The 26,619-nt window shown below is 42.0% G+C and overlaps 1 protein-coding gene across 1 annotated transcript in view; it reads left to right on the forward strand.

Annotated features, from left to right (window-relative positions):
- LMO3 (LIM domain only 3) overlaps nt 1-20,675 on the forward strand; it is a 95,977-nt gene extending 75,302 nt beyond the window's left edge. Inside the window, exons 3-4 of the mRNA XM_063134416.1 lie at nt 8,725-8,850; nt 20,086-20,675. Of these exons, the coding sequence (XP_062990486.1) occupies nt 8,725-8,850; nt 20,086-20,191 (232 nt within the window). The 3' untranslated portion in view covers nt 20,192-20,675. The remainder of the gene's footprint in view (nt 1-8,724; nt 8,851-20,085) is intronic.
- The last annotated feature ends 5,944 nt before the right edge of the window (nt 20,676-26,619 follow it).

Consider the following 26,619-nt stretch of genomic DNA (forward strand, 5'->3'; position numbering starts at 1 on the left):
CAGAGCACAACCGGCCCGGGAAACCCACAGGAGACCAAACCCGTTCCAAGGACTTTGTTTAGATGCAACAAATCATTTGTCTGTTATTAACCTAGAGCTTGTAATTATGCAGATTGCCATAGATTTTCCTAGGCCTGGAAGTGAGATTGAGGGTTGTTCACACTATAGCAGGCAGCTCGGGGCTGGCCATGCATTACTGAACTTGCCACATTTATCATGTTGACTGATGGCAGGAGAACCAGGTCTCGGGTCCCAGTGGTTAATGTAGTGGGTAATTAACTGTCATTTGCCTAGTAATAGGCTGATGATCAATGGTTTGTGTGGAAACAAATTCTAATCAGGTAGCTGATAAATGCTCAGGGAAAGAAAGCAATTGAAATTGGGGACAGAAGAAAAGAAGAACTGGGTGCAGAATTTCAACATGGCATTGTGAAGTTATATTAAATTATTATTATTGTTATTATTATTATTAATAATAATAATAATAGAATGTGCAAAACTATGTTCTTTATATAAACAAACAGCTATATTTTGAATTGATTCTAGCTAATATGTTTTGGGCTGTGCGCACAGAGGCGGAACATGATGGCAAAGTATCTTTTGCATGGCCTTAAAACGGCTAAAGTTTTTGAGCAGATTTTATAGGCACGATTTGTGGGAGTCCTACAGTACTGGGCAAATAGTTGTTTTCCTCTTCATATAGATGTATCAGATCCTCCCTTATCTGTAAGGGTGGGTTTATGTATGGACCCTAACTTAACTGCTTTCTTTTCCTTCTTCTTTTTTTAAATAAAAGGATTATGCAAATTCATGGAGGTTAGCCCTTTCAAGGGGTGTAAGTCATGACAGATAAACAGAGCCTCCAAGTTCAAAGGCAGTATACCTCTGAGCACCATTTGCTCAGGGCAGGGCTATTACCTTACTGGCCTACGTTTAAGTCACCAAGGGTCATTTGTCTGTCCCCTGCTGGAAGCATAATACTAGTTTGAGACCCAAATACCTGAAGGTGTGCTTCTCCTATACCAACCTGCCCATGCATTACCATCAGAAGAAGTGGCTCTTCTCCTTGGACCCTTGTTAATGGAAGTTATTTATTTATAGAGCTCCAGCTATTGGGCGGTATAGAAATGTAATAAATAAATTATTTATTTATTTATTTATTTATTTATTTACAATATTTATAACTCGGTCCAGATCTAAAATAGATTCTGGAGCAGTGAACATAAGAAGTAAAACAGTAAAAAGATTAACACCGCATATTAAAATTGTTCTTTTAAAATTGAATACCAGTAAAAGTGGTGGTGGGTCAGTTAAAGAATGCTTCCTGGAAAAGAACTGTTTTCAGGAGGCACCAGAAGCAGCACAGTGTTGGTGCCTCCAGGGGCAGGGAATTCTAAAGAAAAGGGGCCACCACACTAAAGGCTCTTCTCATGGTGGACTCCAGTCGGGCCATAGGTCCATGTGGAACCACCAGGAGCATGCCCTCTGATGTCCTCCGTGACCAGGCAGGCTGGTAAGAGAGAAGGTGCTCTCCCCAATATCCTGTTCCCAAGTTGTTTAGGGCTTTGTATGCTTTCTCTCTCGTTAGTGCCCTGACTCCAGAACGCTCACCCCGTAGCAGTATGATGTTGCAATCTTTTCCACCCAGGTGTTTTAAAGTTGATATATTGTTTAGACTACTTTGCTTGTTTTTAGCTGGCTCTGTGTTTTATCTTGTTTTATGGGGATTGTTTTATCGTTTTATATTACGGTATTCTTACGATTAGTGTTACGCATGTGTAGTGTGCACCACCCATGTGGATGAAGGGTAGCCCATAAATATTTTTAATAAATAAATAAAATCAATTAATCGTCTGGATGAGCAATTTTTGGTCTGATCCAGTTTTACGATCTTATGCATAATAGATGCCCCTGTTTTGTAATGGTTCACAGTCTTTACACACAACGCTTACAGCTCTTCCCCAGATTGGGTCAATTTGATTTTGGGATGCCACTCTCAGTCCTAACCTCCCTGGCTTGGTCTGACTTGATACGAGGCGGCTTTACAGGTTCATAACATGGATTTAAGAAACAACCAGCCAAATCTACCAACCCTGTGTATCTTTCTTACTCCTCTTGTACTCCCTGCAAAGCTGTAGAACAGGGCAGGACCATAGCTCAGTAGGCAGAGCACCTGCTTTGCATGCAGAAGGTCTCATGTTCAAGCCCCAGCATCTCCAGTTAGGGCTGGTGAAATCCCTGCCTGAAACCCAGCAGAGCCGCTGCCAGTCAGTGATGACAATACTGGGCTAGATGAACCAATGGTCTGACTCTAACCTGGGTCACATGATCACCATGGGTTAAACAAGCCATGGTGCGTGCCATTTGCCTAATCACTCGGCCCAGGCATAGTTTGTTGTGTCATCTAAATTGGAGCAGCATGGGTTGTTGGAGGTGGAAACAGCCCTCAAATAATGCATGGGTTGTAGGATTATTTGAGGATTGTTTTCCCCTTTAACAAGCCATCCTGCTCGGGTTTGGATGACACGACAAGTTTTATCTGAACCAGCGATTAGGCAAATGGTGCCCAGCATGTGCTGTGGCTTAAACAAGCCACCATGACTTGTTTAACCTACGGTGATCACGTGGACTGGCCCAGTATAAAGCAGCTTCCTATATTCCACGGAGCAGATGTTTTGGCCTACAATTCCCATCAGCCTGGTCACCATATCCAATGGTGGGGTATTGTGGGAGTTGTAGGCTAAAATATCTCAAGGGCTACAAGTTGTTCCATCAAGCTGTAAGGATTGTGTGCATACTGACAACATATGCTTAAGCTACCTTGGGCCATAGCTAGACCTAAGGTTTATCCCAGGATTGTCCTGGGGTCAAACCTGTTCATCTAAGTGCCACACAGGGCATCCAGCGCTCAGGCAGGGACGAACCCGGGATGATCTTGGGATAAACCTTAGGTCTAGCTATGGCCATTGATTGGATTTTGCCATGCTCTTGCACAGAGTAGCTGTTGGAGCGGCAAAGTGGTGCGCTAAAAGCTGGTTATACAGCCTGATTTACATGTGTGGCCGTGGCGTGCACTCTACCATCTTAATTCATAATATCCTCTCTCCCATGTAAGGAAGTCAGCAGAGGCCTTATGGAATACTCTACATGGGGAAGCATGTGTGACTCTGCCCATGCCGTTTTTCAAAGGCTGACGTTTGGGCTGTCTTGGGTTTGATGAAGCTGTGTGCTGTGTTCACTTGCTCAGCTCTTTGATCCATCATGTAGGGTTGAATCCAAACAAAATTAAGTGGGGAGCATCCTCTTTTAACCTCCTTTTTAGTTAATACCTTTCCATGGCATTAAGGGCTCCTATCCATGGGAGCCCTTCATGCAATTGAGAATGCTGAAAAATGAGAGTTCTCAATTACATGGAAAGTTCCCACGGTTAGAGGAGGCACTCCGCTTCAAACAGTCATCCTTCATGAGTAGAGGGTGCAAATGCAACGAAGGAAAGGGGTGGGGCTGGACTGGTCCCTCCCCTTGCATGTTGATTCTTTTGAACGACTGAACAGGCCTTCAGTTGTCCATAGTTCCAATTGAAATCAGTGGGACTTTAAGTTGGGCGTGTCTGATTTTTTCACATTGATTTCAAGAGGATCTAAGTGTGGCCAACTTAGGCTGCAGTCCTGTACACACTTACCTGGGAGTAAGTGCCATTGAACTCTGTGAGATTTACTTCTGAGGCTTGATGGGAATTGTAGCATTCTGCTGTAAGTCTCACTCTAAAGTCTAGTCGCTGGGTGGATGATGGTGGCACTTTTTGGGACAACAGGGGCCACAAAAAGAGGAAAAGGAGGGCCCTGCCCTTGTATATGTCACACTATGCTTTAGATTCTGCTGAACTATAAAACACTCTAAGGGTGCAGTCCTCTGCATGTTTTAGACAGAAAAAAGCCCTCCAACTCTGAACATTTCCCAGCCAGCATGGACTTTTTTCTGACTAAACATGTATAGGATTGCGCCCTAAGCTACTCTGCCTAGCTGTCATTTCATTGTATTTATTTAGTTTAAGGTTTACTTATTACAGCATCTCTTGGTGATATTAGAGGTTGATTGTAACATAAGTAAATAAGCAATATAAAAGTATGTAAAATAAATAATATACACAACAATTCTGATGCCCAGAGTCTTGGGAAGAACCCAACTTTTATCCTCCACCTGCAACATAGTACCTGAAATATTTTGATTTAGAGCCAAATGTATCTCAGTCATCTTTCCCCATTGTTCCACTCTTAAGAACACCATAGAGATCACTAAAAATAAAAGGGGAAAAAAATCACATTTGCAAGTGTTGGAATGCTCGATGAAAAGCTTTCATTGGCTTTTGTCTGGGCAAAACCTAGACTGCTTTGGAAGGGTTTCCATGGAGAAAATGGGATTTTTCACCCACAAAACCTGGAAATAGCAACATTCCATTGCAATATTTTGAACTGCAGGAAAGAATTAAGTCAATTTTGGTGTGGTGGTAGATGATGGTTCCTATTTTGGTGTTTTTAATCTCATGGCTAATGGATGTGATGATATTCAAACATGAAATGTATCTGGGAATCTACCAGCAGACTTTAGCCCATGATTGGAACAGAATCTGTATTCCAAATGCCTCCTGATAGGGAGGCCATTTGCCCTACTTTACCACGGACAGTCCTCTGTTTGAAGCCACCCTCTGTTTGAAAGGTTGCACATTCCAAGTCTGGTTTAAAGATAAAGAACCAAAAGAAGGGAGAACAGCAGTCATTTTTGAAGTTGTCCATCAAAGGACTTGAGTAGGCACGGCCACAGTCTTTTCCACCATGGTGAGCTTTATTGTATTTCTATTGAAATTATAGCAATTGTTTCTAAATTTGCATCTATACATATACAAATATGTGTCCTCTTTTAACCTCCTTTTTAGTTGATGCCTTTCCTCCTTTGAGTCTATGTGAGGTACTTTATCCACTTTCTCGCCCTATCCCTGGTCAGCACACGATTAGGTTGGGCAAATCTGTCATACTCACTTCCTTCTGCATCCTAATTTGTAAAATCTAAAGTTCTTTTTCTCCCGAATATGAAGAACTTTGTGAATGTTGGGAAATGGTTATCAAAAATGAACTGAAACAAAATTATCGCCCATCTGCACTGGCCAAATTCTATAGGTACAGCCATTTCCAGCATGGAGAGCCCCATGATGTACCACCCTGCCAGGTAGCTGTTAAAGATGAGGAACCTGTCAGAAAAAGAGAGGTGGCAACCTCAGTTCATCACTGGCATGTTTCAAAACACAAGTTTCACACCCAGATTTTTAAGTGTAAAACCCTCAAAGTCCTCAGCCTGGATGGACAAATATGTTAATTTTGGTTCCTCCCACATGCATTTTTTTTTTTAATCTGAAGTTCTTTTTGTCTCAAATATGAAGGACTTTGGGTAAATCCTTATCAAGAACTGATCTGAAATTAAATTCTCTCCCGTCATGTACACAATACGTCTGTGCTCAGATGCAGCTTGCTTTTACATTACGTAGTGGGATAGGTGTCATTGTTGAGAAGTCTGTGACCAGATGCCCACTGTGCCTGCTCAGTGTCTTCACAGGAAAATTCAAGGCCGCTGATGCTCTCTTTTCTTACAGTTCTTTTTACAGAGAGCCCTGGCTATGGGAGCGGTATATAAGTGTAATAAATAAATAAATAAACAAAACTTTAACTGGGCAACCCTTCAAATAGAGGACTGCCCTCAGTAAAGTAGGACACGTTGCCACCCAAAGAGAAGCACCAAATAAGTATTTTATGAGAAGCCTTTCCTTAATTACCAGCCACTGTTCACATTTCATTTTACTTCTTTTAAAATCTATTTTAAAGTGTTTTATTCGGTTTTTATTTTATCTTATCTTGTACACCGCTCTGAAATTTTGAATGGGGAGCGGTTATATAAATATTGCAGATTAATAAATAATAAATAAATAAATGATAAGGTTGTTTTGGAAGCCCTTGTGCCGGGCACAAGTTTCATTTAGGTTCTTTTATGAGCAATAGACTCAATATGTCCTGTCATAGGATCAGGCCTTGAGGTGATATTATTATTATTATTATTATTATTATTATTATTATTATTGTTTATTTATATAGCACCATCAATGTACATGGTGCTGTACAGAGTAAAACAGTAAATAGCAAGACCCTGCCGCATAGGCTTGCTGGAGGCACTTTATTTCTGATCTGGTAATCTCACTAAGACCATGGGCCTGTTTAGACAACACACCAACCCATGGTTGGGCCACTAACCCTTTTGCAGCAAATGGCTAGTGAGCGTGTTTAAACCATGGTGAAGTAGCCACCATGGTTAGGAGTGGTTCACACAACATGCTAAGCCACAATGTTTAGCTCAAAATGCTTAACCACCGTGGCTTAGCGTGTCATCTGAAGAGGGTCTCTGTCTGAGAATTGCTGGGATGGAATCTTTGGGAAAGGGAATATAGATAGAGAGACAATTGTGTGTGTGCACATATAATTTTAATCGTCACTCTTCACAATTAGCAAAATGAAGTTGACATGAGCTTGAATAATAAATCTAACAGGAGTTGATGAACATTGGGACGCTGATGATTAAGCCTTGTGTGTCTTTTTTATCTCAGAACTTTACAAAAACACACAAAATAATCAGCACATCAGACAATCAGTAGAAAATGGTTCAGAACATTAAAAATAAACACGCCACATGTATTATGCAGAATATGCATATTGAGCCCGTATCAGAGCTCAGCGGGCTTACTGGCAGAGAGCTGGGTTCAGTTCTGCAAAATGGAAAGGCTTGCATCCATTTGTGTGTGTTGCCAAACTAAGTTTTCTACTGTAGCACCTTTGAATTCATTAGCTTAGAACTGCTTTTAATTTGGTGTTTCCCTCGAGAGCCATTATATTTTTCTGCTGTCAGCCTGATGTTGAAGAGCAAAAAGGAAAGCGGCAGATGTGGCATTTTCATCTACTTTCTATCATACTTGAAAATGGCTTTAACTACTATACACAGAGAAGAGCATTGCTTTCTTTAAAAAAAGAAAGAGAGGGGGGGGACTCCATTTGCATGCATTAAGTAGCTTTACATTAAAGTGGGTTTCAAAACCCGGTGGTGGTGTGTGCAGCAAAAAAACCACAAAACTTTATAATCCTTCCGTAGCAGAATTAAAATTCTATGTAGATGTGTATAGGATTATTTTATTATTGTAACGTACCATCCTAGGGAAAAGAAAACACTGTCTTGAAACTTGCTTGGGGAAGGTGGGGAAGAGGACATGCACAGCTGTTTTAAAAAGAGGGGGGGGGGAATTAACACCAAAGTTAAAACATTTTAGAAGAGATTTGAAATTGTTCCTACAATATAATATCCCTGCACTACTAATGTGGCTATATATATAGTTGACTGCCTCATTTACTTTAATAGGCTACTTGAATAACATAATCATAGCTATAAGCATGGTGTAGGGTGGCAAGGTGCATGAACCACTAATGCTTTCTGACGCTTTAAATGACTTCTTCATAAAATGTTCTTTAATAATGGTAAAGCTTTTAGCACTAGGTGTCAAAAATGACTAGAATAGAAGCTTCCCCTCCATGCCGGCGCCAAAGTATTATTTCTTCTTATGCGAAAGCACGTGTGTTATAAATAAATAGCGGAGAGGCCAAGGTTTTACAGCAGACTCCCGTATTTACAGTCAAATCCAAGAAGCCATTTTCAAACTGCACTTTCAAACATCCCACCCTTGAATACTCACCATCGACTAATGTTTTGCTAATGTAGTTCTGGTTTTTTTCTTCTTCTTTCTTTTCTTCCCAAGAATGAGAAGCCCTCCTCCTCCGCCACCCCATCAAGTGAGGTCTAGAGCAGCCTTCCCCAACCCGGTGCCCTCCAGATGTGTTGGACTGCAGACTCCCATCAGCTTCAGCTACTATGGCCACCACATCTGGAGGGCTACAGTTTGGGGAAGGCTACTTCTCCCATAATACTAGAACCCAAAGGGGGTCCTCCCATGAAGCTGACTGGTGGGAAATTCAGGACGAAAATAAGAAATTCTTCTTCACACAGTGCATAATCAAACTATGGAATACAATCTGGATGCCTTAAAAAGGGGGGTTGAATAAATTCCTGGAGGAGAAGGCTATCAATGGCTACTAATCCTGATGGCTACGTGCAACCTCCAGTATCAGAGGCTGTAAGCCTATATTCACCAGTTGCTGGGGAACATGGGTGGGAGGGTACTGTTGTTTGTTGTCCTGTTTTGTTGGTCCCTGGCTGATAGCTGGTTGGCCACTGTGTGACCAGAGTGCTGGACTAGATGGACCCTCAGTCTGATCCAGCATGGCACTTATGTTCTTACTCTAGACTAGTTATGTATATTTCTGGGCGAGGAAGAAAAGACACACTAAATTATTTCCCACAGTACTGATTCTTTCTGATACTTGTAGAAAGCTTTATGATGGTCAAACACTGATCTGCAAGTATAGATGAGATGGGTCTTCCCTCCTCTTTCTCACTCACCCACCAGTCCACTTATATTTCAGTATGTCCCAGAGGCATTTAATCTCATTGTGAACTCAAATACAGCTTTAGACATCTGGAAGGAGAGAGGAATGCAGGTATGATATTGGGTACTGTGGACTTTTTGCCTCCAAGCCAACTTTCTCTCCTCTTCTGTATTTCTTTCTCCCCACCCCCTAGGTTATTCGGTGTTACAGGAAACTGTGCTGCCTGCAGCAAACTCATCCCTGCTTTTGAGATGGTGATGAGAGCCAAGGACAATGTTTACCACCTGGACTGCTTTGCATGTCAACTTTGTAATCAGAGGTAAGAGGGTTACTTGGTCCCCTTCCACAAGCTGAAGCCAACTTGGCACTGACCTAGAGTAGGATGGCACCGGGCACAATATCTTGCCATCGTCTTCAGGGCACAACTGCCCTTGATTTGATAATTTTATTTATTTATTTATTTATTTATTTATTTATTACATTTCTATACCGCCCAATAGCCGGAGCTCTCTGGGCGGCTCACAAAAAATTAAAAACATTCGAAGTATAAAACAACAGTATAAAACCATAGTACAAAATACAATATAAAAGCTCAACCAGATAAAAACAGCAGCAATGCAAAATTACAAATTTAAAACACCAAGTTGAAATTTATTTATAGACTGTTAAAATACTGGGAGAATAAAAAGGTCTTTTATAATGTCCTTAAATGACTTGGGCCCGATGTATGTAAGGAACCACTGCTTTTCCCTACATCCCATCCCAACCATATTATTTCTCTGCAGGAATCACTTTTGTCTAGTTAACCCATGGGAAATGGCACAGTCAGACGTCTTGAGTCCAGTAGGACTTACTCCCAATGTGCATAGGATCACAGCCTCAGTATTCATGTGCATTGATCCCCCAGGGATGTATTTTAATTTTATTTATTTTTTTGCTACATGGCCACATGGGTTGCAGAGACTTCCTGCTTCAAAGTAATTTCAACATGGGAATGCTTGAGATGTGGCCAGCTTCCTGAGTTAAAAGGCAACAAAGGAAAAGGCAGCACCTAATTATACATATGTGAAAAGCTAAGGTACAGCAGTGTATTGAATCGTGATGACTGTGTCGCGTGCAATGGAGAATTAAATTCTAGGGTTCTTCGAGGTTTTAAAAATTAAATCATCACTTTTCATGAAACTTGATGTGGGATTAGGAGCCGGCTGTTCAGAATGTCAGCATGGTAATGTACAGATGACAATGAAAGTGGAACTCAGGTCCAAAATTACTCACTCGCTATGCTTTCAGCAACCATAATGGCTGTCAAAGCTTCTTTAAAACGTGGAGTAGTATCCTATTTTGCCTCTGTGCTGGTGGTGACCCACCAACCGCAAAAGCCCTGTTGCGCAACTGGTGGGTCCCATGAATGCAACGGAACCGGCAGAGACAAAGTGGTCCCATTGGATGCTGCCCATTATGTGGGCAGCTTGGGCCTCTGAGAATTGGAGCCACTAGAGACTTGTCAGCCAAATCCCATGATTCATGGGTTGGTTGTGGCTGCAAAGTAAACTACTGAAGCTTCCACTCGCTTTACCGGTGCAGTAGGATTTTTTCTCAACTTGACAGTACAATAAATAGACTAGTGCAGACCTATAAATTGTGAGATCCATCAAGCTGAACGTAGTCAGCCGCGGTGTAGTAGTCAATGTTGAGATGCAGGCACTCATAACCGTGCCCCCGGGAGCATCCAAAAATGCAGGCAGCTGTGTTGATTCTGGTGGAAATGCTTTTCATCTCCACTAGGAGCAGGTCTTTTGTAAAGATAATAGGTCTTAATTGCCTGTACAAGGCCAACCCCCACCCTCCAAAACAAAAAAATACTTTGCATTACATCGGGGAACAGCCAACAACAATATATTGTTGCTGGAAAATCCATTTCTCCCCCCACTACTGAGAGGATTGCAGCTAAGCTCAAAGGCAACAGGGAAGCCTGAGGGAGGTGGCAGATGATGTCATGGTTCCTGCTGATCAAAATGGCCAGGCCTTCGACCCTGCGTGCCCAGGCTCCACTACACCACTGTTGGTCGGTAGACATCATTGAGGAATTGGCTTAGTGTAATATTGAACAAAGGGGGTGGGGATTTCAATCCTCGTGAAACCGATATTCATAGGCCTCATAGGGCTCCTCCTCACTTCCTGTGATGTGTCCTTGAGGCTGTTACCCTATTCTCACTCATCTGGGAGTAAGTCCCATTGAAGACAACAAGGCTTGCTTCTGAGGAGAGATGTATAGGACTGTACTGTTAAGATACATGCAGAGAAGCTGCCTAAAAATATTTAGGGATATCCGTTGCCCGGAAATCCAGCCCTTTGGGGGCCTGAACGATTCCCATGGCACCCCCAATTCAAGCCGAGCTTGGGGAGGGGGATTGTTCCCGAAATCTGGGAACTTTGGGGGTTGGGGTTGGGGAGGCAGCTTGCAGATTTTCATTAATTATTGCTGTTATTATAAGTGTAAAGCAATTTGCACAAATTACGCAAATTTCGGGTATAGTTTGCACAAATTGTCGTCGCAATTTTTGCAAATTGTTTTACCCCCAATAATAATAATATTAAAAAACGGAAATCTGCAAGCTGGCCTGACTCGATGTAGACTGAGTTGGGCCAGCTCATGGGACCTTCTCCCCTGGATGGATTCCTCCAACATCGCTAAAAGTGGTCAAAGGTAACTTGCGACTGGTCAGGCCTGAGGGTCTGCCTGTGGTTCAAACTGCCTGTTATGCTAAATGCGTAGTTTGCAGCTGTATCAGTGGGGTTAGCATATATTCATGCGGACCGCAGACACACAAACATGGGGAGGTGCAAAGCGCAACCCACCCAAAAAAACCACACAGTGTGATTTTTTTTTTAAAAAAAAAATACAGCTTAACTTGGAACAGAATTATCCGTAAAATCATGCAAAAGCGATACAGACCAGAAATAAATAGATTTGCCTATCCTAGTGTGGGGTAGAAAAATAATGGGAGAAGCGGTCCGTGCTGTTCTGCTTTGTTCATTAGCATTGTGCTAACTTTTTTTTTTTTTACATTCGAACATCCCTCATGCAATGTGAATTGTGCAGCTGCCATAATTATAGCTTTCGACAATTACATTCTAAAACAAAGCCAAATTGACCTTTTTCATCACGTTGTGCGGAAAATTAAAATATCAGACAAGTAATAACCACTGTTTAAACTACGTAATAATGCTAAGCAATTAGAAGTTACAGGGCCGTTTACAGTTGCTATACATCAGCCTTGTTTTGGTGCAGAACTAAAGAGCCTGCATTCAAAATAAGGTCAGTCTTACCCTACCAGTAGAATCCATTCAAGTAAGAAATAATTGCACACGCTTTTGAATTGAAACTCAAAAGCCTTTTTCTATCCTCATTGCTCCAAACCACTGTTCTAGTGTCATTATTAAAAGCGCCTAATGCTTTCGCGTTCTTCGCTTCATTTATTGCATGCCGTAATGGGGCTGCATATCTTTAGCGTTGGTTATGCACAATTAGCACTTAGTTATTGTCTTGTCACTTCATCCCATACAAGACAAACTTCTTTAATGTGAGAAGTCAGCTAATCTTTATCAGTCAAGAAAGGCAGGCGATTTTTGTTACCCTCAGTACAAAAGATGGTGAGTTTCTTTTTCTGTGTAGGGCAGGAAAACTTGCATGCTTTGGTGAGAGGCTTTTTCCTTTCTGCCTGTCAAAAAACAAACAACAAACCTTTACAAAACCGAATTTACGAGGCCGTGCCTTTTCTGCTACCAAAATTGGGGTGTAAATACAATAACATAAATATTTACAAGTATGAGTATGTCAGCAGAAGAGGTGGCTTGTATTTATTTATTTATTTATTTATTTTATTTATTTATTACATTTTTATACCGCCCAATAGCCGAAGCTCTCTGGGCGGTTCAGTTTTGTAGGTGCAAAACTGCATTTTAAGAACAAATGGAAGAGCCCTTGGTCAAATAAGACCAAATGTCTGTCTTGTCCAGCAGTCTGTTCACACAATGCCCAACCAGCTGCTCATGGGAAACCCACGAATGGGACATTATTATTATTATTTATCATTATTATTTATTTATATAGCACCATCAGTGTAAATGGTGCTGTACAGAGTAAAACAATAAAATAGCAAAACCCTGCCGCCTAGGCTTACATTCTAATAAAATCATAATAAAACAATAAGAAGGGGAAGAGAATGCACCAAACAGGCACAGGGGAGAGTAAAACTAACAGTATAAAAGTCAGATCAAATCAGTGTAAGTGCACCTTTCTGGTTGTGTTCTCAGCATACTGGAGGTAGCATATAGCCATTATGACTAGTAGCTATTGATCATTGTATTGGTTTTTAACAGAATTTTGCAGAGTTTCCATTAACAATTATATCCCACTCTTAGAAGCCACAGGAGGAGGAGGGGAGGAGGATTTATTACATTTCTATACCACCCCATAGCCAAACCTCTCTGGGCAGTTTACGAAAGATTAAAACATTAAAAACAATATGCAACATTTAAAAACATAAAAACATACAACAGGCAGCATACACAAAGACAATATACATCTAAAAACAACTTCAAGCAATCAGCCAAACCTAAAAAATAGATCCGGGACTGATTAAAATCTCATCACATGCTGCTAAAGAGAAAAGTCTTGACCTGGCACTGAAAAGATACCAATGTTAGCGCCAGGCAGGCCTCGTTGGGGACATCATTCCATAATTGTGGGGCCACCACAAAAAAGGCCCTCTCCCTTGTTGCCATCTTCTAAGCCTTAGATGTTGCGCATAGTGTCGGGAGCGGCATTCCGTCAGGTATTGCGGTCCCGAGCCGTGTAAGGCTAAGGATCACAAAGAATGTTTCACACCTAAGTCATGGAACATTTTTAACTGAAACTTTTCCTTCAAGGCACAATGATTTTTTAAAATCATTTATACCCTGCTTTTAAAAACAAAAATCCAGAGTCACTTACAAACTCAAATAATAAGTTGGATCTAAATTAAGAAGCATGCAATTGGATACCTCTCCCATGTGAGTCCCTTCAAACACTTGAAAATGCTACACAGACAGTTGTGGGCCCCACTGAATGAGGTGGGCTGAGCTGCACGTGGGTCCCTGGTAATTTGATGGAGCACCTTCTGCAAGCGTAGCTTTGCTCACACCTGGTTTGAGGGGATTTCCACTGCACCACAGCTCACACTATTCAGCAGGGGTTCCTCAAGCCACTGTTTAGTTTTTGAGGGGGTGCAGACTTGGGGAGAAGGGGTGAAGAAATCTGCTTCCACCAGTCCAGTTGCATGTGTCTAAACTTGGGTCCAACCCAATAAAAACAAGTCTTTGGTGGACCAGGCTCACAGCTTTGTAGGCAAAAACAGGCCCAAATACGTATAAGCTGAGTGGGGGACCCACTACCCACCCCATAACAGAGAGGGGACCTGATTGTGTGTCCATGTACAACAGGGAGGGGAGGGTGCTATCTGCTAAGCTGCCCATTCACAGCATGGCTGTGCTGGTTCTTTGGCCATGTGTGCCAGGAGAGGAGAAAGGAAAGAAGATGTAGCAGGAGGTGGAGGAGGGAGAGTAGAAGCTCCATCCAACGAGCATTTTGTTGTACGCTCGTTACTGGGCACTCACGGATTCTTCGGAGGTCGCTCACGTGACGTTGTCTGCCTCTCATGTGCCTTCTGCCCCTTCTGGTCTTCCTTGCGCCGCAAGAAAAACCAGAAAAACTCCAAAATATTTTTTAAACCAAAGTTGCTGCACTCTCCTGCTGTGGGGGAGAAGCAGCGTGTTCACAACTGAGGGACTGAATGGCCCTCGTGCCCCTTGTTTACTTCCTGTTTGAAAACAGGAAGTAACTTGTTTACTGTTTACAGGAAGCGACAGTAGCCAGCGTTAGCCAGCATTTCTTCCAAGGTGTGATGGAGCTTTAGAAGCAGGAAGGAGATCGAGTAGAGGCAGGGGAATAGAAAAGAAAAACTAGCACAGGGACATGGAGGAGACGCCAGTGGGAGCAAAGAGGAGGAATGTGGCAGGTTGAGCAAGAGGGGAAAGATGGGGAAAGAAGGAAAGATGAACAAAGGGGGGGGGATACAGCAGGGTCCTGGAAATAGAGTGACAGGAGATGGGGAAGGATTCCATGGAGCAGGAGATGGGGAAGGATTCCATGGAACACACCAGGAATACAGCGCAACATCTTGGGATAGAACCTACTTGGGGCTACCGCTGTTTCTCGTTTCTCCCTCTCCAAATCGAGCACAATTGACTTTGCGTCTTGGATGTCACAGTTTGTTTCCTGGCCAGTGGCAGCCAATTGAGAGGAGTAAGGGCAAGGACATGTAATACATTGTGCCATCGCAGGATGGAGTCATGCAATCATGGAGTTGGAAGGGGCCATTTAGGCCATTGAGTTTCACTCCTTACAAGGCTTGAGATGGCTTGGGAATGAAATATCTGATGGAACGCTTCTCCTGACCTGAACTTACCTGGACAGTATGATCAACATCTGGAGGGGGGGCTCCAAGTGCCCCCTCCAAAGGAGGCTCAGAAGGTGGCAACAAGGGACAGAGCCCGACCGTGGAAGGAGCTCGCCAGTGAGGCCCATCTGGCACTGACACTGTCGTCTTTTTGGCACCAGGAAAAGACCACCCTCTACTCCCAGGCATCTAATGGCATATTATGAGGCATCTATGTCTGCTGTTTTGGAACAGGTCTATTAAGAAAAACATTGCTTATTTGTTTTTAGCTGTTTAAATTGTTTTAATTTTTTCTGTTAAAAGTTTTAGACTATTTTTGTTATGTTGTATTTTGTATTTTTATCAATTCTTGTGTACAGCCTAGAGAGCTTTAGCTATGGGGCAGGAATAATAATAATAACAACAACAACAACAACAACAACAACAACAACAATAATAATAATATCATCATCATCATCCCCAATCCATGCCGGAATCCAATTTAAATCATCCCTGATAGATGTCTGTCCAGGCTCTGCATGAATAACTCCAGTGATGGAGAAACCACAACCTTTCTGAGCAGTTGGTTCTGTTGTCTGACTGCCTTGAGTTTTTCCTGATATTCAACCAAAATCTCCTTCCCTGTAATTCAGCCCATTATTATATACTAGACATTACAGAGGGGAAGAGGAAAACTAGAATCTTTATTATATTAACCTTGCACGTCTCCTGAAAACTCAATCTGTGCACAGCCTTTCTGGAGCTTGTCGGTTGCATTTCTTGTCTTTGAAAACTTCTGCCATTACGGAATGAAATCGCCGGCTGCATTTTCCCTTACATTTTTCCCTTTCTATATTAGCAGGATCAGCAATGATCCTGCTAATATGCTGACTGTCTCTCTCTCCCGTAACTGAAACCTTTGTAACCAGGAAATACAAGTTCTGAAAAAATCCCAAATCTTTAATTGGTTCCCAGTTGTTGTTTTTCATTTGTGCCCCATCCTTCCTCCAAAGAGCTTCGATTGGTATATGTGGGAGCTGTCCAATTTTATCTTTATGACAATTTTGTGGGTTAGGGTACAGTCGAGGAGTGAACTGACCCTTGTGCGACAAACTACATGTTTTCCTGAACTTGTGGCTAGTGCAGGGAGGGGGGAACGCTGAAGTTTATGGCCAGTGAACAGAATCTTCGCCATAAGTAGAGTAGAGTAGAGATGAGGCTACTGTCATTCAAGAAGCAGTGGGGCTCTTCCACACGTCGTACTCCAGTGCCCAAAGCGATCGTGTACTTGCCTGGTGAAGAGACGAGGAAGAGGCGTCCTTGCCGCCGCCACCCACCTCCCTCCTCGCCGGCCGGGTCGGAGAGCTCGGCGGAAGAAGGCGCCCCGCCTTCTTCTGCCGAGCTCTCCGACCCAGCCGGCGAGGAGGGAGGTGGGTGGCGGCGGCAGCAAGGACGCCTCTTCCTCGTCTCTTCGAACAGGCAAGTTACACGATCGCTTTGGGGCGCACTGGGGGCGCATAGAAGCACCCTCAGTACGACGTGTGGAAGAGCGCCTGGACAGCTGTCAGGGTTGCTTTAAGGTGGATTCCTGCATTGAGCAGGGGGTTGGACTCGATGGCCTTATAGGCCCCTTCCAACTCTAGTATTCTATGATAACCTGTCACCCTCCAGATGGGCTGCAACTCCCATAATTCTTCGCCATCATGGCTAATGCTGAGATGAGGGAAAGCAAGAGTGCAGAAATAAGAGCAAGTATCCACACTGTTCTCTTCCCCCCTCCGCCCAACAACCACAACACACACAATTATGTTTTATTTATTTATACACACACACACACACACACATATGTTTATCAGAGGGAAGATGGTGCAAATACTGAGTAATTTGGGGCAAAAGCTGACTGACTTTATGTTTACCGGGCAGAAGCAAAACCATTCAGGAGCTTTTAAAAAATAAGTTTGAAAAAGAGCTGGTTTGCTTCTGTATTTTCATATGCTGTGTTCAGTTAGATGTAGGTGGAATATAATAAAATATTTTTAAAAAAATACGTTGAGTGAGGGGTAGGGGTGGGGGTGGAATCCGGAATGGGGAGTGTGTTTTCTATGAAACTGGTTTAACTATAAATAACTTAAATGTCTTCAGGACCTTTCCGTTATCTTTATTTTCAGTCAAACACCATGAGTGGGAATTAATCCAAAGACTGGGGGGGTGGAGGGGAGAGAAAGGAATGGGGAGTCCGCAAATAAACAGCCCAATTTTCCTGCAGGAGCCAAGCTAATTCTTTTCAATCCACTTTTTTATTACACTATTTTCCCTCACTCTATTTAGTGAGCATAAGGATAAATTTCCAAAGCTACCCGGTTGGAAAATAAATGGGTTCGCCATTTGTCTAGCATTCCAATCTTTACAAATGTAAATCAGTCCAACTGCTGCTCCATTTAAAACCTCACAACTTCACAAAACATTAAAGGCCTCCTTTCAATATACAATTTACTCTGTGACAATTCCCTCAGATTTCTGCTTCAAACATCATTAGAAACTGACTGACTGACTGATAAAAGGGAGGGGGGCTGCTATCGGAGGTTGGGGAGGTCAACGTGTGTAATTATATGTACTTTTACTGGGTCAACTACACCAGACACTGCTATTTGAAGGTTAAATTGTTACAATTAAGTACATATACAGCCTATTCCCATAGCTACTCTGTTGTTAAATCTACCGTAAACAATGCACACATTTATTTCTGCTCCTAATTGTGTCCAAGATGTCGCTGTTTGGAAAATTATACGACAAAAAAGAACATTGTAATCCATTACCGAATTAAACAATACTTTCTAGACTAAAGTGGGTAATTAGCCGAGGGGAACTAGTTTTCATCTATCCGCATCAATGCTAAGAAGTTCATTTGGGTTACTCTCTTTCGTTTAATTGGAATGCTGCACATAGCTCCTCCCAAGATGTTTTTATAGATGGAGCGTTCACCACAAACAGAATATGACCCTCCGATGCAAAATCATTCATTAGCGAAAGTCGTCTGTATACCAAAATACCCCTTGGGGTGTTTGTATGGTGGGGAGGGGGGCATTCTCGCTTTCTTTAAGCTTCAGTTTAAAGAGAACACTCTCTCTTTTAAAAAGAAACAGGCCCATTGTGGAGGCAATGCAATATATACTCATGCCACACTTGGTGTGAAATTAGTTTGGCTGATTCACATGACCCCTCTCAGGCCCCAAATGTGGATTTGTGGGGATGTGGACTGAATTGAGTGTGGTGAAATGGTCCAGTGAAGCTTTTGTCATGTGGTTGGTGCCTAATATTGTGCTGTAACATCACAAAGAGAGAGAGAGAGAGAGAGAGAACCAAGAGTGGGTCAAACTTGATGTGATCCATATTTGCGAGATGCATTTATTTCTGTAGATAAATAAGTATATAACCCATTACCATTTATATACTCCCATTTTGCTGGAAACTCACTTGGCTCACTGAAAAAGTGGACCAAATCTGAACCTGAGCCTTGGCCACTTAGATTTGGAGGGACATAGAGACCCAGATAGTGTGTCTCCCAAAACTGATACATTTCTCCCCGTGTTCTCCATATAAAGAAACCACTAGGGTGGGGAGAGGGGGGAGGAAGAGAAGGGAGTATAGTTTTGTGACTGGCAGCTCTAGCTTCTAATCACAGTGGAAGGTTTTACCAGTCCCAGTGCTTTGGAGAAGGATGTTTGACCAATTGGGTCACCAGTGTGCTTTGAAGAAGGAACAGGAACATTAAAAGCTTTTGTGAGGAGTCTGTGGGATCTTGGAAGGTGTACCATTGAGTTCAAAAAATGTTGGCTGTTCAAGTCCTTCTGTCTCTGTTACTGGATGGAACCAGTTACCTAGGGAGGTTGTGGGCTTGCCCACACTAGAGTCCTTCAAGATGCATCTGGACAGCCATCTGTCAGGGATGCTTTAAGGTGGATTTCTGCATTGAGCAGGGGGTTGGACTCGATGGCCTTATAGGTCCCTTCCAACTCTACTATGATTATATGGTTCTCCAAATGTCCACTTTGCGTGGCTTTGGTGCCAGTTGAGGAGGTGGGGAGCCTTAAATAGTTTTTTTCATTCATCATAAGTCCTTAGCCCCTGCCCTTATCCTTCTGAAATTTTGCATGTTTCTTGCTTAGAGACATTTATACAATGTATGTTACTTTCATAGAAATTAATCCAAAAGAAGGGTTCCAAGAGTGGGTTACAAGTAATTGCTGCTGGAAAGTTTACAATCTAAAAAGATACGACAAATTCAGTCACTAGATTTTTAGTTGCAAAGTCTAGCAGGACATGGAGTTCGATCTAAACCTAGTGGGACAGTGCTGTTTCCTTTTTCTCTGATGGCCTCAGCAGTGGTAGTTGGTAGCAGTGAGCAGGGGCAAATGGGCACACTTGCTTACCTCACAAGGAGATCCCCTCAGAAAGGGCAACTATAGCAGCAAAATTCATCCAAATTTGCTAGGAAAAAGTAAGGTTATTGGCAGTTCAGTAACAACAACAGAATGTAAAGGTATGTAAAGCTCCTGCAGCTATATTTCTGCAATTTGGCAGGCCTCATCCTCTCACAAGAAGGCCACTGTGCCTACAGTGGTCACCCAATTTTGTGGAACAGAAAAAGCGTTTCAGTCATTTTCTTGATTTCCAATGATAATTAACGGGAGACACAATGTTTTGGACTTCCAAATCAAGATTCGGATTTGGCCCCCCAGGTCTAATGGGTGGCTTCTGAATTGATCCAAGGTGAATTTGGTCTGTTTTCTAAGTTACTGAATTGAGGTCCAAAGTGAATGTTGCAGTTGCACATACCTCTAGTAGGAATTTATAAACAGCATACTTAAAAGGATACAAGTACCCAAACCAGTACACTATAGACTGATTCCTCCTTCAAAAAATGATGGGCCTTTCCAAGTTACAGTAATCCGAGTCTTAAAGACATATCACCTGATTTGGGGTTATTTGGTAGGATGCAAAGGCCAACTAAATCCTATGTGTGTGTGTGTGGATTTTTTTTCATTTTATTTCTCCCCTCTCCCTTGTATTTCCAGATTTTGCGTGGGAGACAAATTTTTCCTAAAGAACAACATGATTCTATGCCAGACGGACTATGAGGAGGGTTTAATGAAAGAAGGTTACGCACCCCAAGTTCGCTGATCTGATGCCTCGCTACTAAGAATATTAAAGCACTACATTCTTACTTTTCCCCCCTTTCCTTTTCTTTGTTCAACGTGTATATAAGAAATGATGGCGGAACCTACTGAATAGCGTAGATATAGGGAGACAGGATGGTCATGTGGAATAAAAGGCGGACTGCAAATATATGTAGTGGAAATTGCACCAGTTCAAAGTTGAATGTTTATTAAAAGATAATGTACATACTGCTGAAGGTTTTTTTCTTCTTCTTTTTTGGCTTGCTGTTTTTGGGTTCTTTCTTTTTTTTCTTTTTGTGTCATTCGGCATGAGATGCTTATTTTGGACTAATGTATATAATGTATTGTAATATTTGAAGCACAAATGTAATACAGTTTTATTGTGTTACCATTTGTGTTGCGGTTTGCTTATTTGTATTGTTGCATTTAGTACAATCGGTGTCTAAACCTTATTGTATATTTATGCTTTCTGTATCTACCAGCTATTTTGAAAGAGCTGTATCTTTCTAGTAAAAACGAAATGAAAAAAAAAATAACAAAAAAGAGAATTTTAAGAGCCAATACCATGCATTATTCTCCATTTAAGAGTTTCACAGATACTCTATTGACACTTGAACTCTTTGATTAAAAATGATGAGCATGATCTAGCCAAAGTTAAGTACTTTGTTCCATTGACTTGGACAGGATATATTTAAGTGCATGCTTAACTTTCCCATTGAAATAGATGGGATTTATAAGTACTTAACTTTTGACTGGATTATAATTCTAGCATCCGTGAGTGTGAAAGTTGCTAAGGTTCAAGGTCTTTCAGGAGAACTCTAGCAAGCTGCTTTCTTTTTCTTTTTAAGGGAACTATAGTTACAATTCATTGAAAAGTACTTCCTGTTTTGCTACAGAATTTAGTGTTGTTTGTTTGTTTTTCCCAATTTTATTGACAGGAGTTTTCAACTGACGGAGCAGGCGTTTCATTATCTTGGGGGCTCCTGTGCTCTGAACACTCCCCAGAGGGGAGAATGTGTTATTTGCTTGTTTCCATTATAACTGGGAACGAGGAGCTCAGCCCCAATGCAACTCAGTGCCTTTGGGTGTCATGTAAAAATTTTATATGTATATATATATTTCTGAAGTTATTTTAATGTAGCATAGTGATTTCTGCTCCTGTACAGAAACGTTATTTAAAAAAAAGGAAAAATCGGTGTCTTTCCCAAACTTTATCTGGTTTGGATCCAGCATACCTAAGAGACTGTCTCCCTTCCTCTATAGTTATCCCAGTCCCATAACACTGACCAAGAGCATCCTCTTGAGGTTATGTTCTGGGTACCAACTTGAGACAGCTGGGCCATCCCACAACTATGGAAACCCCTTCCTTCATGCTGGAGACTCGCTAAAAGCTGCATGATCTTTCAGAAGCGTTGTGTGAGGCATTTTGCTTTGGGGCTGCCATTTGGGGAGGGAATGGAAATGAAGCGCCTCCAGTAGAGTGCTGAGGTTTTAGCATCTGTTACTTTGTAGATGTGTTTTCGATCAAAATTTAACTGGATATTGTATTTTATTTTACTTTTTTGTTTCTTAATTTATTGTTATCCATTCCAAGTTGTTGGGGTGGGGCAGTCTAAAAAATAAATAAAATCTAAGGATTGGATGGCAATATCTCAAGCTAGTGCTTCTCAACACTCCCTCACTGTTTTGTTTCTTTGGCTGTTTTGTTTTCTGGCTAACTGCTATTTGTCAGTCAACCCACCAACACCAGTATGCAGGAAAGACGACCATCTCATCACCCCGTGCGTTTCATCACCACCCCTCCTTGTGCTTCAGCTGGGCCATCTAAACGGAATCTACTTACATGATTAACATCTCTACCCAGCCAATCAGTGTAACCCTTTTAGTCAGATTTGTGTTCCTACAGAAAAGCTGTCATACCTGAGTAGTACCATTGGTTCCCCATGCCCAGTGATGGCTACTTTTGATTGTCAGTAGCTCCTCAATACTTCATGCAAGAGGGAATCCCTTGCCTGCTCTTGGGCTCCTGTTAAAAGAACTACCAGATGTTGATCCCAAGAACAGGGCGGCCTCTACATGATCCTACCCGTTTGTGTTTACGTCCCACCACCACACAAGTTCTTTGGAAACCTTCCTTTTCTTTTACCTGCTCACTTCCATGCTTGTCTGTATTGTAGAGACCAGGCAGTAATCGTGGAATAGGTTTCAGGAGGTGGTTGGCTATAGCCCCCAGCTGCATGGTCAAGCCCAATGTTGCCTCCTGCTAAATCAGGGAAGTGGAGGTTAACTGCACATTTGGAGACTAGTTGACAAAGGACTCATATGGGTTCTTCATCTCTGTCCTTCACCCTCTCATTTCTCTTGATACAGCATGGCCTTTTCAATGAAGCATTGATGATCCCTCAAATACACAAACACATTGTCTCTTGCTACTTTTCTTAATAATCTACAATGAGAGAAAAATCCAACAAAACTGGTTGCCTGAACTCCAGTCAACCCATCAACATCTTACAAAGAGGATGATTTTAAATTGGTTCAAACAAGTGGCAAGGGTTTCTTGGGGAAGCCCTCCAGCTTCGGGTCTGCTAAAATTGTGCTGACTTGGGTCAAGCTGGAGAAGAGTGGTTTCATCCCCAAAGTACCTTGTAAACATATCCAGAATGGGTTACAGGTGGCTCCACTTCTAGCTGGCTTGTGTGAGATATTAATAGCCCATACACTTCCTGCAAATAGACGCATTCAATGGCACGCTGAGGCCTTAGCTAGACCTAAGGTTTATCCCGGGATCGTCCTGGGGTCATCTCTGTTCATGTAAATGACACACAGGGGATCCTGGGAGCAGGCAGGGACAACCCCGGGATGATCCTTGGATAAACCTTAAGGCCTGAGACAGATTGGTGGCTGAGTGTGAGATCTCTTTGCCACCATTACCCTGCGGTGTAATTTTTACTTCATTTGAACTATAGGCAATATCCATTTGGAGTCAGGGTTCATCTGCTGTCACTTGTGCTCCAGTCACTTATTCATCTGTTTCATTGCTCTCAGCCTCTGGTATACCAGAGGGACAAGCCTAACTTAAAGCAGAGAGAAATGGGATCATATAGATCAGCCTCTTAGTCCAGAGTCCAACTAGGTCAATGATAGTATGGTTATTTAAAATAATAATAATAACTGGCATTACTTCACAGTAACTGCCAATGAACTTTATTCCCACTACAAGGGCAATTGCCAAGAATGTAAGTTGTTCTGTAGCTTCAAATTTAGTTCAGTGGGAACTTCATATTTATTTTGTACCCATTTCACAGATGGGAAACAGGTTTAGAGAGAGAAAGTGACCTTCCCAAGACTGCAATGGGAGCACTATTAATTTCACCACAGCAGTTTATGGGCCATGTCTTATCTGATCCCATGACACTAGATAAACAGACTCATGATAATAATTTGGTGGTTACTTCTGGGAGTAATATTGAAGGAAAGCAACACTGATATTAGAAGGAGCCATGTTATTCACTCAGTCCATGCGTTTTCCCATATAGATTACCAGAAAAGTAATTCCCATACTGTGATGGTAAATGTTTGAACCAAACCAATGAGTTCATGGAAGATATGGAGTTTTAATGAAGATCTAGGTTCAAGGCTAGTATTGATTTGTTGGAACACGCAAGTCTCTCTGACCTTAGCTAATGACACTTTAATGTGTAATAAGAAGGAGGAGGGGCCCAGATAAAATTAAAATGCCAGTGTAATATAGCAAACCAAAACCTAAACTTTTAGCTAGGAGATCTGTATTCAAATCCCACATCGTTTATGAGTTCCTTACCATTTTATCTTCCTTAATTTTTATACGCTAGTCTAGTTATGCAGTATCTAGCAGCAAATTTCTGTGCTGAGCTAACTGAGCAACTTTATGCTGTCTTTCTTGCTTGCATCAATTGCTGAGGATAACATAGCCCCAGTCATACAATCAGTGATGGAAGCCATCAGTTCTTATGGGGCTCAAATCGTGGATTTAGTCTCCTTTATTCCTTTTGAACAGCTGATGATCAACACTATGCCTGACTGTGTCATTAGGGATATATACGAAACTGTCTCATACTGAGCCTTATTTATATTTATTTACTGTACTGATATGTTGCTCAATAACAAATGTTCCCTGGCAACTTATAATAAAGTAAAACAATTACATAAAAAAATAAAACTACAAAATTCTAGATACAATATAACACCAGCAGCAGCGAATAAAACAATCCAATAACACAACACCACCAAACATTTCACAACTCTTAAAATTCCAGAGATGTTGGCACTGAAAAGCCCAGAGAGTAGGTGTCAGGCAAACCTCTTTTGGGAGGGCTTTCCATTTCTGGGGTGCCATCACTGAAAAGACCGTGGTAACCACCTGCCACACCATATCCAGTAGGGGCACTTGGAGAAGAGACTCCAAAGGAGATCGCAAGGTGTGGATAGGTAAATGGGAGGAGGATCACCTGGCCACAAGTGTCAGATAATAAATTGGCCCATCGAGCTCAGTAGTGTCTTCAACAGAGGTTCTCAAACTATGGCCCACTGACCTCTGGTGGTCCACAAGCTCCATTCAGATAGTCCTTGAAAAGTTTGCAGAACAGTTGAGAAAGAGATTGTCTCTACCTGGCCCTGCACATGACTCCCCCACCCCCACCCCGACAATGAAGATCAAGTCCATTTTGACCAGGGCCTGATTACTGAATGGGCTAAGAAGGTCCTGTGCTAGGGTCCATACTTTTCATAATATGGCACTGGTGGTGCAGTCAACTAATATAGTGTCAGTTTTGATTATGATGATGCCAGTGCTGCAGGGAAAAAATGTTATTAAGGCAAGTGTTATGTATGTGCTTTTTATATTAAGTGGTCCTCTGACCCCTAGCCATTTTCAAGAGGTGCACACACGTTTGAGAGTCATTGGTCTACAATGACTGGCTGTAGAGCTCAGACAGGAGTTTTCTACAGTCCTACTTGGAGTTGCCAGGAATTAAATTGGGCCTTTTGCATGTAAAGCATATGCCCAACCACTGAGTTATGGCTCTTACATGACCACGGGCTGCCAGATCAGAGCACTTACATTTACGGGGTTCCCCCTTCCCATAGAGGACTCCTCACTTATTAAAAAAACACATTTATCAATGTTCTTCAGAAGAAAGAAAAATTAAATGACATCAATTCACAACAGTTTTCAACTACCAACGAATAAAAGCGGCCATCAAGGAAGGAAAAAGATGGTGGGGAAATGATTTCGTTAACGTTTTTTGCCTCTGCAGGCAAAGTAAGTGCTTGAAAGATTCCCCTCACCCACGTAATACTAAGCAGCTTCTTATAATTTTATCAGCAGTAGGCAGTTTGCATTCATCTGTGCCTAGAACAAATCTTGTCAAAAAATACCAGAAGATCAGGGGGCGATTGCTGGGTATAATTTGATACCTTTAATTGATTCTTCTGAAAGCTCTGTCCATGATGCCTTCGCAATTACGTTATCAATTTGCCCATTTGTAGTTCAATGGATTTTTTTTTTTAAAAAAATTCCTCCTAAATCCTAAACTCATATTGCATACATGGTTTAAATAAAGCAACGGCCTGTGTACCATGCCCACTCAACCCTCCCAAACAAAGGGAAAGCAGTTTGTTCGAAAGGCCTTGGCATAAGTGAAAATGACCAACAACCTATTTCCTTAAATGCACCCACTCTGCGCTAGCATCACAGATCACGGGTTCACTCCCTTGGGCAAAAGTCCAGTGGACCCACTATCGAAAAGAACAGGTATTGCTCAAGAGTGTCACGGCAGAAAGAAAATCTGTTTTCTTAACCAAGTCCCTTTCAATAAGGTCTGCACAGGAGAATCAACCAGTGGGTTATCACACACACACACACACACACATACGTACACACAATGTATTTTAAGGATATGTGTACACACATGCAATGGATAACAATGAATCCAGGCGCAAGTTCAAAAATCCCACAGGAAATCCATTTCCTGGCTCATGGCAATTCTAACGTTGGCTAAATTAAAAAACAGACCCCACAAATGTGGCAGTGAGATGATACGGTCCTTCTGAATGTGCCTGTGTTGGAAGTAAGGTCATAATACATTATGCCTCTGCCAACATCTTTCATTGTGGTGGGGAAAAGTAAACTCGTGGTCTCACCATGAGCGTGCAATACACACAATTGCTATGAATCTGAATACCAGGCTTGATGTTGGGGGCAGGGGGCAGACCTCCAGACATTTTGTTCTCAGGTTTGTCAAATATCCATGCCAAGGCCCCTCAGATAGGCATGGGTCAAATGTTCATGGCCACCATGACAACCTTGGGCTTGTCCCAGTATTTATCAGAACCTATACATAAAGCAGTTGATCAGGTGTTCTATTTACATTGGCCTAGGATGGGTCTGGAAAG

This window comes from Elgaria multicarinata, chromosome 9, assembly GCF_023053635.1.
Source record: "Elgaria multicarinata webbii isolate HBS135686 ecotype San Diego chromosome 9, rElgMul1.1.pri, whole genome shotgun sequence".
Classification (NCBI taxonomy): Eukaryota; Metazoa; Chordata; class Lepidosauria; order Squamata; family Anguidae; genus Elgaria; species Elgaria multicarinata.